General features: G+C 39.3%; 1 protein-coding gene across 1 annotated transcript in view; it reads right to left on the reverse strand.

The window, feature by feature from the left end:
* The window catches only part of AQP1 (aquaporin 1 (Colton blood group)), a 43,613-nt gene extending 30,272 nt beyond the window's left edge, over positions 1-13,341 (reverse strand). The window contains exon 1 of the mRNA XM_040352228.1: positions 12,729-13,341. Within this exon, the coding sequence (XP_040208162.1) occupies positions 12,729-13,124 (396 nt within the window). The 5' untranslated portion in view covers positions 13,125-13,341. The remainder of the gene's footprint in view (positions 1-12,728) is intronic.
* Positions 13,342-19,191: the final 5,850 nt, after the last annotated feature.

A 19,191-nucleotide genomic window follows, 5' to 3' on the forward strand; every position in this document is an offset into this window, starting at 1 on the left:
CATTCTGACAGGTGCCAGGATCACAATTGCAGCTGCGTGGAAAAAATCTACTGTCTCCATCCGGTATATGAAACAAAAGGTTACATGGATTATGGAACAAGAAAAGAGGGTCTGTTCCATGTTGGATATGTCTACTCTTTTCCATGAAATATGGGAACCATGGATGAAATTTATGGGAATATCTTTTATCCCATAAAGGCTGTGGTGATATTTATATCCTTAGAACGATGTTGTTCGTTGGCAGGCAGGCTGCCATCTCTTTTTCTTTTTACTTTCCCCTGATCTTCTTTTTTTTTATTATTTTTTTTTCTTCTCTTTTTCTCTTCTTTTCATTGATTGTTCTTTGATTTGATAATTTTGTTTTTTACACGAGGATAACATCCTTGTTATTTCTCATTCTCAGAGTGTTATGTTTAGAAAAAAAAAAAAAAAAAGATATATATAAACATTTGTATTAGCCTATGTTTAGGTTATCAAAAGATTCCACCAAAGTTTTGGGGATGTTAGGTATGTTAAGGGTTTTGAAAATATATATTTACAGATACTGGTGGGTATTGGTGATAATTATTGGAGGGAGGGAAGGGGGATTGAAAGGTTTGCTTAACCTCTTGGACACAGACAGTTCCCAGTGGGGGTGTCAGAGAGGTCATTGTTATCCAGAAATCCTGTCCTTTATTCGTTCCATGAAATTAGACCCAGTACACACATGGGGTTTTTTATTGTGTGACAACAATAAGCCTAAGGAATTATATAGTATATGGAAATATCCTTTTATTTATTTAATTATAAATTATTGGTTATACCTAGCTTTTCTTTTTAGCTATTACAATCTGTTATACTCTCACTGTATGGTGATAGCATATGATATGGCTGTATATGATAGTCAGTTTCTATGACAAGACCATCTTCTATGTAAAGCAATGCATTGGATTTATTATTTTCTGTGTATTACTGAATCGTATACTGCTGTTATAGTACAAATGTATGTACTTTTATTGAAAATAAACTTAAATTTGAATGAAAAAAAAAAACAATTGTGTGGTGTGGCATTTTGAGGGTTAAAACAGGCATTGAGGAGTCAAGATATTGCCTCCTCACCACCTTTCTCTGAGAAGCAATCCACCATGGGTCACTTTTCAGAGGAGAAGCTATGTTAGCCACATGTGTGAAAGAGCCCTTTGACACAACATGGTCAGTTTCTCAAAAAAAAGTTGTATCCGAAGATTTCTGCAAGAGAACTATCATTATGCTTAACTTTCTGGCAGCCGTTGTCTTCTCCCTTCCCTCCATTCCAGCATTGCAGCTTCCCTTGTTCTCTTTGGCATTTGAAGCCTCGTACACACGACCAAGGAACTCGATGGGCGAAACACATCGTTTTCCTCGTCGAGTTTCTTGTTAGGCTGTCGAGGAACTCGACAAGGCAAGTTTCTCCATTCCCGTCGAGGAAAAAGAAGACATGCTCTTTTTTTGGTTTGAAGGGACCCTCGACAGTTTCCTCATCGAAAAATGTACACACGACCGGTTTCCTCGGCAACAAAAAAAATCCCAGCAAGTTTCTTGTGTCGTGTGTACGAGGCCTGACACTTCCAGGAGTTTTGGACTCTGCATGTTGTGGTTCATTCTTTCATCTGACCCATTTATCTTGGTGGTCGAATGGTGGTGGTCAGATGAAGAAGCTAAAGGGGGATGAATGCTATCAACACTGAATGATGTCAAAAGCTGAAGAGACTAATTAAGGTTGCAGCAATGAAATGGAGGGAAGGTAGGAAACACAAGCTGATGTTGGTTCTTCTCTTGCACGGAACGTCATTTTTTTTTTGAGAGAGACCTGAAAATTATTTCAAGGATTCCTCTGGAATGAACAGGTTGAGAGGGATGATACAGACAGTTCAGCTTCCCTCATAAGACTTCCTATCTCATAAGATACCCTATTAACCTTTCTCAACCTTTTTTATCTCAGAGAAACCCTTGAATTTTCAAATCTCTGGAACCCCTGCTCTTTGGTAATCAGCATAAAGAAGAATGTCCCTTACATTGGTGGCCAGTTTGAAGAAAGTCCATTGGTGATCAATGGAAGGAAGAATGCCCCTTACATTGGTGGCCAGTTGGAACAGTTGGAAGAAAGCCCATGGGTGCTCTATGGAAGGAAGAATGTCCCTTATTTTGGTAGCCAGTTAGAAGAATGCCCATTGATGATGATTAGTGAAAGGAAGAATTCCCCTTACATTGGTGGCCAGTTGGAAGAAAGCCCATTGATGATCAAGGGAAGGAAGAAAGAAAGAAAGAATGTCCCTTACATTGGTGGCCAGTTGGAAGAAAGCCCATGGGTGATCATTGGAAGGAAGAATGTCCCTTACATTGTGGTCAGTTGGAAGAATGCCCATTGTTGATGATTAGTGAAAGGAAGAATTCCCCTTACATTGGTGGCTAGTTGGAAGAAAGCCCATTGATGATCAAGGGAAGGAAGAAAGGAAGAATGTCCCTTACATTGGTGGCCAGTTGGAAGAAATCCTATTGGTGATCAATGGAGAGAAGAATGTCCCTTACATTGGTGGTCAGTTGGAAGAAAGCCCATTGGTGATCAAGGGAAGGAAGAACGTCCCTTATATTGGTGATCAAGGGAAGGAAGAACGTCCCTTACATTGGTGGTTAGTTGGAAGAGTGCCCTTTGGTGATCAGGGGAAGGAAGAATGCCCCTTACATTGGTAGCCAGTTGGATAAATGCCCCCTCCCCCTACATTGGTAGTCCAATTTACAAACAACTAAAGAGGTCTCAGGTATCATGCCTCTGACTCTGCCTAGTGGCTCCAGAAATATGCAGGCACCATCAAATGGAAGTTTAATCAGACACAACTCAAGAAACCCCTAGCAAACACTGGAGGAACCCTAGGGTTCTCCAGAACCCTGGTCCAAAAAGTCTGGTCTATTTCCATTAAGGAGGAAGCAAACTCCTGTGCAAAGGTTGGACCTATAGGTAAGCCTATAATAAGGCTTACCTATAGGTACTGAAAATATCTCTTAAATGTTTACTGTTTATATTACGTCATCGGCGCATGTGCTCTGAAGGAACAGCCACCCGTTCCGTTCCTTCAGATACATGTGCCGTGAATGACGGCTCTCCTGTGCATGCATGGGAGTGACAACATTGCAGCTCCGGCCTGTCACAGAGCCGGAGACACGGACCCGAAAGGAAGACCTGGAGAAGATGGACACTGCCTCCAGCGATTACAATGCATCGGAGGCCTTCGTTTTCAGGTAAGTTTCATATAATGTGCTAGTATATGATGCATACTAGCACATTTTCCCTTTACCTTGCAAGAAAAACAACCAGCGGTTTACAGCCACTTTAAGGCACGGCTCAACCTTAGAAAGTATCTCACCAACAATTTAACTTTTGCTGCAGGAGATGTCCAGAAAATTATACTGTTTGCCGTTTTAAAGTAATTTTTATAAAAAAAATCTATAACATTAAAGTGGTTCTAAAGGCAGAAAGTTTTTATTTTAACCTTAATGCATTCTAAACTTTGTGCATGCAGCTCCCCATCTCAGCACCCCACCTCCCCACCCATCTGGCTATCGTTGCACCCCAGCTCAAGCCTTATCTCAGGGAACAGTAGCCCTTATCTGGGAGATGCTGAAATGCAGATTGCTGAAATTACAGTTTGCTGTATGGATCAGTAAATAGAAAGGTTACTATGGGATGAAGTAGATCCAAACTGAATGGCACTGAGTTTGCTAAAGTACCGTGTGTCATAAACAAGTGGCCTTTTTCTTTTATGTAGTTTTCACCTTCATTTCCATCCTTTGTTACATCTCAGTACTACTGATCTCTTGCAACCACTTCCTATCCATATGCAGTGCATGGAATGGCTGCATGGCATTTCTCTGGGAGGGTTTCCTAATAGTGAAAATAGCCTTCAACATATAGGTCCTTCAAAGACGTGAAAGACAGCCGCTCACGATAAAAGCCAACGTCATGTTGCAAAAGCTACTCTAACATGTTTCACCCCACCAAATTAGGCTAATCATAGAGTAAAATCTCTGATGGTCCAATACATTTCATTCCACCAAAAGAGCTTAATCATAGAGTGAAAACTGATTGTCCAATATGTTTTATTCCACCAAAGTAGCCTAATCATAAAGTGAAAACTCCATGATGGTCTAGCATGTGTAATCCCACCAAAGTAGCCTAATCATAGAGTGAAAACCACCAAAGTAGCCTAATCATAGAGTGAAAACCACCAAAGGAGCCTAACCAGTGAAAACTTTATGATGGTCTAGCACAGGGGTCCTCAAACTACGGCCCGCGGGCCACATGCGGCCCACGGAGGACTTTTATCCGGCCCCCACGACCCTGACAGGCATCGCGGGTTACACAGCGATCCCGCTGTGTCACGGAGATCAGTGTTAATGTTAACAGTTCGGGCGCGCTGTGATAAATGTCCCGCCCTCCTCCTCCTAGACTAGCTTGTGTGATAGAGCCAGTGTTCTGTCTGTCACACAAGCTGGTCTAGGAGGAGGAGGGCGGGACATTTATCATAGCGCGCCAGAACTGTTACCAACAATGTGAGCATCGTGACAGAGCCGGAACATCACAGCGCGATTGTGACAGCACAGTAAGGAGGCTGTGAGGGGCTTACAATGGTGAGGGGGGGGCTGGCTTGCGATGGTGAGGGGGGGCTGATGATTTTGTAATGATGGTGGGGGGGGGGGGCTGATGATGGTGAGGGGGGGCTGATGATTTTGTAATGATGATGGTGGTGGGGGGGGGGGGCTGTCTTGCGATGGTTAGGGGGCTGATGATTTTGTAATGATGATGATGGTGGGGGGGGGCTGATGATTTTGTAATGATGATGATGATGGTGAGGGGGGCTAATGGTGATGTAATAATGATGGTGGGCCTGATGATGCAATGATGATGATGGTGGGGGGGATGATGATGATGATATGATGATTGGGGGGCTTGCAATGATCTTGATCGGCTTGCAATTAATGATTGTGAGGGGGGGGGGGCTTGCATCGAGGGGCTTACAATGATGATGGTGAGGGGGGGGCTTGCAATGAGGGGATGATGATGGTGAGGTGCTTGTTCTTCATTTTAAATATTGTATTTGTTCCTATTTTGTTTTTTTCACTTCAAAATAACATATGTGCAGTGTGCATAGGAAATTGTTCATAGTTTTTTTTTTTATAGTCCGGCCCTCTCACGGTCTGAGGGACAGTGAACCGGCCCGCTGTTTAAAAAGTTTGAGGACCCCTGGTCTAGCACGTTTCATTTTACCAAAGTAGCTTAACCATAGAGTGAAAACCGATGGTCCATTATGTTTTATTCCACCAAAGGAGCTTAATCAGAAAGTGAAAACTCTATGATGGTCTAGCATGTGTAATTCCACCAAAGTAGCCTAACCATGAAGTGAAAACTCTATGATGGTCCAGGATGTTTCATTCCACCAGTGTAGCTTAATCATAGAGTTAAAACTCAGATGGTCCAATACGTTTCATTCCACCAAAGGAGCTTAACCATAGAGTGAAAACTTTATGATGGTCTAGCATGTTTCATTCCACCAAATTAGCCTAATCCTAGAGTGAAAACCACCAAAGTAGCCTAATCATAGAGTGAAAACTCTGATGATCCAATACATTTAATTCCACCAAAGGAGCTTAACCATAGAGTGAAAAGTCTATGATGGTCTAGCATGTTTCATTCCACCAAAGTAGCCTAATCATAGAGTGAAAACCACCAAAGTAGCCTAATCATAGAGTGAAAACTCTGATGGTCCAATACATTTCTTTCCACCAAAGGAGCTTAACCATAGAGTGAAAACTCTATGATGGTCTAGCATGTTTCATACCACCAAAGTAGCCTAATCATAGAGTGAAAACTCTGAGGCCTCGTACACATGACCGGTTTCCTTGGCAGAATCCATCAAGAAACTTGATGGCAGAGCTTTTTTGCCGAGGAAATCGGCCGTGTGTACGTTTTTCATCGAGGAAACTGTCGAGGAACTCGACGAGAAAAAAAGAGAGCAAGTTCTCTTTTTCCTCGACGGGAGTCTCAACTTCCTCGTCGTGTTCCTCGTCGGGCTGGTTTTCAATAAGAAACTCAAGCGTGTGTATGCTAAGAAACCCGCACTTGCTCAGAATAAAGTATGAGACGGGAGTAAAAGTAGCATTTGTAATGGAGATAACACATTTTTCAAGCTGTAACATACTGTAAAGTGCAAATCGTCTCTTACCAAACTTTTACTTAACATGCAGTAACATGAGATTAGCAAAAGCAGCCCCAAGGGTTGTGCCAGTGGAATCGAACTTCCCCTGCCGTTGTATTTGTTGTATGTCACCGCGTTTGAGAACGAGGAGATTTGGTCTTGACAGTGTGTACGCAAAGCAAGCTTGTCGAGTTTTTGAAATTACTTTAACAAAATAAAGTTTCCATGGGTTTTTAGCGGGTATTTAACTCCACCACCTAAAGTGTCAGCTAATATCCACTCAGCATCCCTTCAAAAAGTATTAACAGTATTTCATTTGCCTATTGCATAGCAGAATTTTCAAAATTGTGGAATTCCTCTAAAGGAATTTCATTATGTCCTGAATTTTTTATTTTTTTATTTGTTTTTTTTTTTTAACACCAAGGCTGAACAATTTGCTTCCCTTCTGCTAGCAGACAGGGCACGCTGTGGCTTCTAGAGAAAGAAAGACAAAAAGAAAGAAAGAAATTACTTTAACAAAATAAAGCTTTTATGGGAGCTTTTATAGTGATTATGTAACTTCTCTTCCTAAAGCGTCAGCTAATATCCACTCAGCATCCCTCTAATAAGTATTAACAGTATTTCCTTTGCCTATTCCATAGTGGAATTTTCCAAATTGTGGAATTTCTCTAAACAAATTTCAATATGTCCAGAAAAATTGTTTTTTTTCTTTTGTTTTTGTTTTTTTTAACAGCAAGGCTGAACAATGTACTTCCCTTCTGCTTTGGAGAACTACAGTCCCCAGCAAATTGTACTAGCTGATAGCAGACAGGGCATGCTGGGACTTCTAGCTCTTCAATGAAAGAAAGATGACAGAAAGAAAGAAAGATAAAAGAACGAAAGAAAGAAAGAAAGAAAGAAAGAAAGAAAGAAAGAAAGAAAGAAAGAAAGAAAGAAAGAAAGAAAGAAAGAAAGAAAGAAAGAAAGAAAGAAAGAAAAAAAGAAAGAAAGATAATAGAAAGAAAGAAAGAAAAAATAAATAAACGAAAGAAAGAAAGAAAGAAAGAAAGAAAGAAAGAAAGAAAGAAAGAAAGAAAGAAAGAAAGAAAGAAAGAAAGAAAGAAAAAAAGAAGAAAGAAAGAAAGAAAGAAATAAATAAAGAAAGATGAAAGAAAGAAAGATGAAAGAAGGAAAGAAAGAAAGATGAAAGAAAGAAAGAATGATAGATAATAGAAAGAAAGAAAATAGAAAGAAAGATGAAAGAAAGAAAGAAAGAAAGAAAGAAAGATAATAGAAAGAAAGATAGATAAAAGAAATAAAGAAAGATGAAAGAAAAAAAGAAAGAAAGAAAGATGAAAGAAAGAAAGAAAGGTGAAAGAAAGAAAGATAAAAGAAAGATGTTACAATGATGTAATGAGGATAGGAAATGAAGAATAGAAGGAGAGAAGGAAGGAATCAGAAGGGAAGAAAGGAAGACAGAAAGTAAAAATAAGTCGAATTTTCCAAATTGTGGAATTTCTCTAAAGGAATTTCAATATGTCCAGAAAAATCGATTTGGCTGAACAATTTGCTTCCCTTCTGCTTCGGAGAAGTACAGTCCCCAGCAAATCCCACTAGCTGCTAGCAGACAGGGCATGCTGGGACTTCTAGCTCTCCTAAGAACGAAAGAAAGAAAGAAAGAAAGAAAGAAAGAAAGAAAGAAAGAAAGAAAGAAAGAAAGAAAGAAAGAAGAAAGGAAGATAAAAGAAAGAAAGATGAAAGAAAGATAAAAGAAAGAAAAAAATAAATAATGATAAAAGAAAGAAAGATGAAAGAAAGAAAGAAAGAAAGAAAGAAAGAAAGAAAGAAAGAAAAAATAAAGATAAAAGAAAGAAAGATGAAAGAAAGAAAGAAAGAAAGAAAGAAAGAAAGAAAGATAAAAGAAAGTAAGATAAAAGGAAGAAAGATAAAAGAAAGGCAGATAAAAGAAAGATATAAAAAGGATGTAATGAGGATAGGAAAGAGAAGAAAGAGAGAAGGAAGGAATCAGAAGGGAAGAAAGGAAGACAAAAAGTAAAAATAAAAGAACAAGGATGGAAGCAGGGGAAAGAATGAAGAAAGAAAGAAAGAAAGAAAGAAAGAAAGACTTCTTTACACAACGTTTATAAACAGAGATACAAAGTTATAAACAAAAAGATACAAAGTAACAATGTTTATAAACAAAGAGACACGTTGTGACAGTGTTTATAAACACAGTTCAGAGACAAACTAGAGCCATACAAAGAAACATTATTAAATAAATAGAGTAGATATAAAAGTAACAATGTACAGATCAAAGGGATGGAATTACTTTAACATAATGAAGCTTTTATGGGATTTTAGTGAATATGTAACTCCACCTCCTAAAGCGTCAGCTAAAATCCACTATTCCATAGTAACATTTTCCTTATTGTGGAATTCCTCTAAAGGAATTTCATTACGTCCTGAAAAATAGATTTTCCTCTTTGTTTTTTTAGCAGCAAGGCTGAACAATTTGCTTCCCTTCTGCTTTGGAGAACTACAGTCCCCAGCAAATTCCACTAGCTGCTAGCAGACAGGGCATGCTGGAACTTCTAGTTCTTCTGCATCTGAAACTGCATAGGTTATCTGTGCCTGCTTTGAGGTTAGATATACATGTATTTGTTTTTAAGTTGTTTTGAGCCTATTTTTGATTTGTTTGGTGAATTGAGGTGTTCGGTGTCACCGGGAAATACTTGTGAAAGTCCCTCGAGTATCACCGGCCGTTGGGATGAATTATTACTGTGGGAAGTTTTATGGGAAAGCTGAAAGTTTTGTTTTCCTCTGACAGAAAACAGTAGTGACTTTCTTCCCTAGAGAACATCAAAGTCCTTCCACAGCTGACATGAATACTAATGTACAGGTTGTATGTACCCAGGCCCTGCGTAGCCTTGACCAACGGGGTGTGTTATCTAGACCATGCTTGGGAGGGGGGGAAGGGGGGGTCACCCACTGCAAAAAAGGAAAAACTCTCCAATGTTCTGGAAATTCTGTTACTGACTCAACTATAGAGATTGGATGACAGCGCTCATTTCTTGTAATAGAGGAGGACAGATGTGTAGGTTCCATACAACACTTCTTGTCTGAATGTTGGAATGTTAGATGAAAAGAGAGGAACAAAAGTCATCCGTCAAAACTCCAAACCTATCAGATTTACCAACTTACTATACTGGGGGGGGGGGGGGCAGCCCAAGGAAGATGTATGGGGGGGGTGTATAGGAAAGGGAACATTCTAACTGTAAGCTGCTTGGTCAAATGAGAAAAGATAGCTAAAGCGATGATAGATAGATAGATAGATAGATAGATAGATAGATAGATAGATAGATAGATAGATAGATAGATAGATAGAAGAATGTAAAGAAATAAAGATAGATAGATAGATAGATAGATAGATAGATAGATAGATAGATAGATAGATAGATAGATAGATAGATAGATAGATAGATAGATAGATAGATAGATAGAAGAATGTAAGGAAAGAACATTAGATAGAAGAATGTAAGGAAAGAACGATAGATAGAAGAATGTAAGGAAAGAACGATAGATAGATAGATAGATAGATAGATAGATAGATAGATAGATAGATAGATAGATAGATAGATAGATAGAAGAATGTAAGGAAAGAACGATAGATAGAATAATGTAAGGAAAGAATGATAGATAGATAGATAGATAGATAGATAGATAGATAGATAGATAGATAGATAGATAGATAGATAGATAGAATAATGTAAGGAAAGAACGATAGATAGATCGAATAATGTAAGGAAAGAACGATAGATAGATAGATAGATAGAATAATGTAAGGAAAGAACGATAGATAGATAGATAGATAGATAGATAGATAGATAGATAGATAGATAGATAGATAGAATAATGTAAGGAAAGAACGATAGATAGAATAATGTAAGGAAAGAACGATAGATAGATAGATAGATAGATAGATAGATAGATAGATAGATAGATAGATAGATAGATAGATAGATAGATAGATAGATAGATAGAAGAATGTAAGAAAAGATAGATAGATAGATAGATAGATAGATAGATAGATAGATAGATAGATAGATAGATAGATAGATAGATAGATAGATAGATAGATAGATAGAAGAATGTAAGGAAAGAACGATAGATAGAATAATGTAAGGAAAGAATGATAGATAGAATAATGTAAGGAAAGAATGATAGATAGAATAATGTAAGGAAAGAACGATAGATAGATAGATAGATAGATAGATAGATAGATAGATAGATAGATAGATAGATAGATAGATAGATAGATAGATAGATAGAAGAATGTAAGGATAGATAGATAGATAGATAGATAGATAGATAGATAGATAGATAGATAGATAGATAGATAGATAGATAGATAGATAGATAGATAGCATATGGAGATTGGAAGATTAAGAAAATAAGAAAAAAGAAGAGAAAGAGAGAGAGAAAAGAATGAAAAGAAAGAAAGAAAATATATAGAGATATAGAGATTGATGGAGCTGGATAGAAAGATAAATAGATCGATAGATAGATACAGAGTACAGATATATTGATAGAAAGAAAGATAACATATAGAGATTGGAAGAGAAAGAATGAAGGAAAGAAAGAAACTTTTTTACACAGTGTTTATAAACAGAGCTACAAAGTAATGGTGTTTATAAACAAAGAGATACACCATGACAGTGTTTATAAACACCGTTCAGAAACAAAATAGAGAGAAACAAAGTAATATTGTTACTTTTTTTTTAATCTACACTATTTAATCTACAGCTCGAAGGGATGAACTTCTACATACGTATGATATCAGCTGAGGCTCAGTCATGCGACTTTGGACATGATTTCCCAATTTCCCTTTGGGATTAATAGAGTATTTTGTATTCTGAATTCTGTAAAGTCGCATGACAGCCCATTCTTTTCAATGACATCTGTTCAAACCTGTGCAACCCTAAAATCGTAGAAACGCTGAAAAGGTGCTGCACTATTCTGGTGTGACATTTGATGCAACTTTTCTCCACAGATGTCAGATCAATGTCGCACCAAAAGGCACGCTAATGTGAATGGAGCCTAAAGCAAGAACGTTAACGGATATATTATTTAAGCAATAGATAGATTGATTGATTAATTAATCCAAGTCCTACCATCAGTTCATTCCAATGACATTTTATTTAAACAGCCAAACATCCCTAAAATTATATTTTAGTCTTTGGTAAATTATTGCACTGTGCCCGAGTCTACACACCTGCTGTGTCCATTATGAGGGGCTCCCACCATCCCTGTGCTGAGTTCTCAGGTCTTCTTACCTGCTGTGCCCATTATGAGGGGCTCCCAACATCCCTGTGCTGAGTTCCCAGGTCTACTTACCTGCTGTGCCCATTATGAGGAGCTCCCACCATCCCTGTGCTGAGTTCCCAGATCTTCTTACCTGCTGTGCCCACTATGAAGGGTTCGCAACATCCCTGTGCTAATTTCCCGGGTCTGTACATCTGCTGTGCCCATTGTGGGGGTTCCCAGCATCCCTGTTCCGAGTTCCTATGTCTGTACACCTGCTGTGCCCATTATGAGGTGATCCATGTGTTGTGTTCCCAGGTCTTCTTACCTGCTGTGCCCATTATGGGGGGTTTCCACCATCCCTGTGCAGAGTTACTGGGTCTGTACACCTGTTGTGCCCATTATGAGGGGTTCCCACCATCCCTGTGCTGTGTTCCCAGGTCTTCTGTTGTCCCATTATGAGGGGTTTCCACCATCCCTGTGCTGAGTTCCTGAGTCTGTACACCTGCTGTGCCCATTATGAGGTGTTCCCACCATCAATGTGTTGTGTTCCCAGGTCTTCTTACCTGCTGTGCCCATTATGAGGAGTTCCCACCATCCCTGTGCTAAGTTCCTATGTCTGTACAGCTGCTGTGCCCATTATGAGGAGTTCCCACCATCCCTGCTGGATTTTATATCCATTCAATATTATGCAGAATGTATCAAGAGGATCTGAGACACTCAAACAATAGTTGGGAACATCCTGAACTCACAGGTGTGCAGGAACAGAGTTGGAAATTATGTCTAAATGTTGGATCTTCCAAAGAAAGAAAGAAAGAAAGAAAGAAAGAAAGAAAGAAAGAAAGAAAGAAAGAAAGAAAGAAAGAAAGAAAGAAAGAAAGAAAGAAAGAAAAAGAGAGAGAGAGAGAGAGAGAAAGAAAGAAAGAAAGAAAGAAAGAAAGAAAGAAAGAAAGAAAGAAAGAAAGAAAGAAAGAAAGAAAGAAAGAAAGAAAGAAAGAAAGAAAGAAAGAAAGAAAGAGAAAGAAAGGCAATAAATCTAATAGAGAATTGATTGATTGATTGATTGATTGATTGATTGATTGATTGATAATTATCAATAATGATATTATACAGGAAATGATACGATGATATTTCTATCTATAGTGTTTTGCTGCCGTTTTATGAGTAATTAATAATCCTGAATTTGGATTCTGCAAATAGTTACAGTTTGGATACAAATAAAAGAATTGTTCTTCTTACCCCATTGAGCCCCAGGCTGTTGTTTTCAAGGCCAGAAGTGATACCGGAGAGTATGGCGGTGGCGACCACGGCGCCGAGGCACTGGGCGATCATGTACATGACGGCTTTCAGGATGCTGATTTGGCAGCTGAGAAGACACCCCAAAGTGACGGCCGGGTTGAGGTGCGCCCCGCTGACGTGGCCCACGCTCTGAGCCATGGTGGCGATCGATATCCCAAAAGCCAAAGACACCTTGACGATGTCTTGCGTCCGGCCGACGGTCTGGTTAGTCTTTTCTACGACGGGGAAGTTGAACCCCAAAGCGGCACCGATACTAATAAAAACGAAGAGGATCATGGCTAAAAACTCCGCTATGACCGCCCTCCAGAAAGCTTTCTTCTTTAATTCGCTCGCCATTTTTTTTTTAAATTTAAGTGAACTTTTTCTAACTTGGATGAATTAAAATAAAAAGTTCTTCCCGGCAAAAAGACTGAGCAGAGCTCTGAGGGAAAAATTTGAAGTGATGGCTTATTTATAGGGGTTGGGTGGTCTGACAGAGGAAAGGGGAGTTCTACGAGAGGAGGAAGGAAAATTTACATAGATGCAGTTGAAAGCCAAGCTGCCAATTCCTCCCCACGTCTACTTTCCACGAGTTCTCTCCCTCCGCTCTTCTCTCCGATCAGCTACTACAGAACACACATTGCACTCAGCTCCTGCTGGAAACACCCAACACACTCCTAAAAACTTTTCTAAACTCCTTCTTTCATCTTTTTTTTTATTTCTTTAGCAAGCAATTTTTTTATTTATCAAGCATTTGTATTAGTTGTATGCTTTCTTTTCCTTTTTATCATGCATTGTTTTATAATGTTTTTATTCTTTCTTTTTTTTTTTATCATTAGAGTTCTTCTAAACTCCTTCTTTCACCTTTTTTTTCATTTCTTTAGGTAGCAATTCAACTTATTTTTATTTTATTTATCAACTTATAATTCCTATTTAGCAAGCCTTTTTATTAGTTTTATGCTTTCTTTTCCTTTTTATCATGCATTGTTTTATAATCTTTTTTTTTTTTTTTCATTTCTTTAGCAAGCAATTTTTTATTTATCAAGCATTTGTATTAGTTGTATGCTTTCCATTCTTTTTTATCATGCATTGTTTTATAATGTTTTTATTCTTTCTTTTTTTTTTCATTTTTTTTTATCATTAGAGTTCTTCTAAACTCCTTCTTTCACCTTTTTTTCATTTTTTTAGGTAGCAATTCAACTTATTTTTATTTTATTTAATTTATCAACTTATAATTCTTATTTAACAAGCCTTTTTATTAGTTTTATGCTTTATTTTCCTTTTTATCATGCATTGTTTTATAATGTTTTTATTCTTTTTTTTTTTTTCAATACTATTTTTCTTTTTTATTAGAGTTCTTCTAAACTCCTTCTTTCATCTTTTTTTCATTTCTTTAGGTAGCAATTCAACTTACTTTTATTTTATTTTATTTATCAACTCATAATTCTTATTTAGCAAGCCTTTTTTTATTAGTTTTATGCTTTCTTTTCCTTTTTATCATGCAGTGTTTTATAATGTTTTTATTCTTTCTTTTTTTTTCTTTTTTTTATCATTCAAGTTCTTTTAAACTCCTTCTTTCACCTTTTTTTTATTTCTTTAGGTAGCAATTCAACTTATTTTTTATTTTATTTTATTTATCAACTTATATTTCTTATTTAGCAAGCATTTTTATTAGTTTTATGCTTTCTTTTCCTTTTTATCATGCAGTGTTTTATAATGTTTTTATTCTTTTTTTTTTTCAATATATTTTTTTTCATTTGAGTTCTTCTAAACTCCTTCCTTTTCTTTCATTTCTTTAGCAAGCAATTAAACCTATTTTTATTAGTTTTATGCGTTCTTTTTCTTTTTATCATGCAGTGTTTTATAATATTTTTATCCCTTTTTTTTCAACACCTTGTTTCATCTTACCTAATTTCTTTATTAAGCAATTCAGCTTGTTTATTTGTTTTTTTCCTTTTTTTTATTATGCAATGATTTTGTATTACAATGCTTTCTTAATTTTCACCCTAAAAATACATGTATTTTGCATTTGTTTGTTTCTGTTTGTTTTTTGTTTTTTATTTCCTTTTCATTTTTTGCTTTTATGTTTTTTTTTTCTTTCTTACAGTATAAATGTATTTTAGTATTTTTTTTGTGTTTCTTTAATAAAAATCTTCAGCTTTTATTTTATCTATCTATCTATCTATCTATCTATCTATCTATCTATCTATCTATGTATATATCTATCTATCTATCTATCTATCTATCTATCTATCTATCTATCTATCTATCTATCTATCTATCTATCTATCTATCTATCTATCTATCTATCTATCTATCTAATGTTATGATGCTTTGTTGTTTCCTTTTTACAAATTTTGCAAACAAGGGGCCAGATTTCTGTCCTTCACACTTTAGACAACTTTCACACTGAGGCGCTTTCACGCTAAAAACAGCACCTAAAAAGCTCACGAAAACCTATTTCCATTAAAACTGGGGCAGTTTGCTGGCAGGGCGTGGTGAAAAACTCCCCTCTCCATTGAAATGAATGGAAAGTTCTTCAAAAGCGCCTGAAAAGCTCTTCAAAATCGCTCAGTGTTTTTACTGGCAGTTTAGAAGCGCCTCAGTGTGAAAGTGGCCTTAGACCCCTTTCACACTGGGGCGTTTTTCAGGCGATTTAGCGTTAAAAAAAACGCCTGTAAAGCGCCTGAAAGAAGCTGCATCTGCAATCCCAATGTGAAAGCCCGAGTGCTTTCACACTGAGGCGTCAAAAAAAGTCCTGCAAGCAGCTTCTTTGCAGCACTTTAGGAGCGTTGAATACACCACTCCTAAAGCGCCCCTTCCCATTGAGGGGGCTTTTTCTAACACCAAAGCGCCTGAAAAACGCCCCAGTGTGAAAGGGGTCTTAGCGGCGCTTTACCAGCGTTTTTCGGGCGCTGGCAGCGCGAAAGGGCTCTGAAAACACTCGGGCTTTCACATTGGGATTGCAGATGAGGCTTCTTTCAGGCACTTTACAGGCTTTTTTTTTTTAGCGACTGTAAAATGCCTGAAAAATGCCCCAAAAAATCCTGAAAAACGCCCCAGTGTGAAAGGGGCCTTAGGGGGCTGAACTGTGGCCAGAGGAAGTAGAAAATGGCCTGGCATCAGTAAAACTCCTTTCACACTGGGGCATTTTTCAGGCACTTTTGGGTTAAAAATATCGTCTGTAAAGCACCTAAAAAAAACGGCTCCCCTGCAGTCTCAGTGTGAAAGCCCGAGGCCACTAAGGCGATGCACTGGCAGGACGTTATAAAAACTCCTGCAAGCAGCATCTTTGGAGCGGTGAAGGAGCGGTGTATACAGGGCGGCCGATCCGCCGGCAAAACGCCGCTACAGCCGAGCTTTGCGGGTGGCATAACATGGTGACATAACCGGGTTACCCCGCCCCCTTCTGACTTCATGTGATGTCAGAGGGGGCGGGGTTTTCCTTTTTTGGCGATTGTTGCTCGCAGAGTCATTTATGGGGATACGTACGTTTAGCCCCCGCTCACACTGAATGCAGATTTTATTTCATTGCTACATCAGTGCTATTTCAAAGCTGCCGGTCAGTGTGATTTCATGCACAGGTGCCAATACATGTCGCACATGAAATCACCATAAATAGTGCAGGATCAGTGCCCATCAGTGCCGCCTATCATTGCCCATCAGTGCCACTCATCAATGATGCCAATCAGTGCCCTTCAGTGCTGCCTATTAGTGCCCATCAGTGCCACTCATCAATGCTGCCAATCAGTGCCCTTCAGTGCTGCCTATTAGTGCCCATTAATGCCACTCATCAATGCTGCCAATCAGTGCTGCCTGTTAGTGCCCATCAGTGCCACCCATCAATGCTGTCAATCAGTGCTGCCTATCAGTGCCCTTCAGTACTGCCTATCAGAGCCCATCAGTGCCACTTATCAGTGCCACCTATCAGTCACTGCTGGGACGGGGGAGCAGGGGAAGCTGAGTTGCTAAGTCAAACCTGCTCCTGCATTGCTTATAGGAGGGGCATAGGCGTGCGCAGGGGGTGTGCCAGGTGTGGCTGGGCACACCCTAATCACGCTGTGCAGTGCAGATTCACCCTGCTGATATTTCACCCAAATAAAATTGTAAAACAATAAAATAAAAAATAATAAAAAAATGAAATAACAAAAATTTAAAACTACTAGAAATGTGCAGAACGAAAACATTGGTTTTGTTACATTTCGTTTCAATTCGTTATTTACGTAAATTCGTTTATTTTGTTTTTGGGATTAGCATAATATTATATCTATTATCGAATAATTTTCGAGTAGTTTTCGAACCTGAAAGGTTTTCGAATAAATTTCAAATAGTTTTCCAATTTCCAAAAAGAAGAAAATAGAATATATATATATATATATATATATTTTTCTATTCTATTCCTTTATTTTCTATTCTATTTTATTCTCTTTGGAAATTGGAAAATTATTAGAATTCGAAAAGTATTCAAAAACTAGTAGAAAACAATTTGAATTCGAATTTCGTTATTTCGGATTCGTTTAAATTCGGTACCATTCTAATTGGGATGCATCCGAATTTTCAAATAACGAAAATGTGTCCGAATTTTAATTCTGATCGAAACGTACCACACCTGTCTAAAATTTACCATTGCTCTACTGACAACGCCCACTGCCTTACAACATTTTTCCATTTATTTAGAGTGTGTGTGTATGTATACCAGTGTTTGAACTTTGGGGTGCACACCCTAATGCATTAGGCTGCGCACACCTATGAGGAGGTGGGAGGCTGAGCTACTGACTTACTGCTAGGAGGGGGGAGCCTGCAATCTGAGATGCCAAGTCAGTACTTAGGGTGATCAAGAGTAGCTGGAATTCAATACAGGGCACAGCAGGTGTACAGACCCGGGAACTCAGCACAGGGATGGTGGGAACCCCTCATAATGGGCACAGCAGGTGTACAGACCCGGGAACTAAGCACAGGGATGGTGGGAACCCCTCATAATGGGCACAGCAGGTGTACAGACCCGGGAACTAAGCACAGGGATGGTGGGAACCCCTCAAATGGGCACAGCAGGGGGTACAGACCCAGGAACTCAGCACAGGGATGGTGGGAACCCCTCATAATGGGCACAGCAGGTGTACAGACCCGGGAACTCAGCACAGGGATGGTGGGAACCCCTCATAATGGGCACAGCAGGTGTACAGACCCGGGAACTCAGCACAGGGATGGTGGGAACCCCTCATAATGGGCACAGCAGGTGTACAGACCCAGGAACTCAGCACAGGGATGGTGGGAACCCCTCATAATGGGCACAGCAGGTGTACAGACCCGGGAACTCAGCACAGGGATGGTGGGAACCCCTCATAATGGGCACAGCAGGTGTACAGACCCAGGAACTCAGCACAGGGATGGTGGGAACCCCTCATAATGGGCACAGCAGGTGTACAGACCCGGGAACTCAGCACAGGGATGGTGGGAACCCCTCATAATGGGCACAGCAGGTGTACAGACCCGGGAACTCAGCACAGGGATGGTGGGAACCCCTCATAATGGGCACAGCAGGTGTACAGACCCGGGAACTCAGCACAGGGATGGTGGGAACCCCTCATAATGGGCACAGCAGGTGTGTAAATCCAGGAACTCAGCACAGGGATGGTGGGAACCCCTCATAATGGGCACAGCAGGTGTACAGACCCGGGAACTCAGCACAGGGATGGTGGGAACCCCTCATAATGGGCACAGCAGGTGTACAGACCCGGGAACTCAGCACAGGGATGGTGGGAACCCCTCATAATGGGCACAGCAGGTGTACAGACCCGGGAACTCAGCACAGGGATGGTGGGAACCCCTCATAATGGGCACAGCAGGTGTGTAAATCCAGGGACTCAGCACAGGGATCTCACTAACAGAGTCTCCAAGACATAGAAGGAAATGTTGGGAGATGCATCCCTCCAGCATTTACAGCTTTATGAAATAGTTTGGAGCGGAGTGTCCCCCTTAGTACTACAGAGAGCTTTATCCTTCTTCATTCTGTATCGCCTTCCCACATTTTCAAACTCTTTGTCTCGCTAATTAATCTTTCAATGGGGACACTAATTCTGGTGACAACTGACCATAGGAAGGATTTCCCCTTTCATTAGGGAGACTTCCTGTTGTGTCTATGGGACAGGAAATGAAGGGAAATCTTCCCAACAGGACACAGACAGGAAAACACGGACATGTTTTAACCCTTCCCTTCTCTGCACACAATTAAAAAAAGAAAGTTTGGGCTTTAGATATACTTTACCTGTTTCCAGCCCTTATGTCTAGTACACACGATGGGAAAATCCCATGATAGATTGTTTTTGGAAAGCTAGTCTCAAGTCAGATCCACGGGGGATTGCTAATGGTACAAAAAAGATCATACGGCAGAATACAACTTCCCGCGTACGTAGCAACGTTCCAC

This window comes from Rana temporaria, chromosome 5 (assembly GCF_905171775.1).
Source record: "Rana temporaria chromosome 5, aRanTem1.1, whole genome shotgun sequence".
Lineage (NCBI taxonomy): Eukaryota > Metazoa > Chordata > Amphibia > Anura > Ranidae > Rana > Rana temporaria.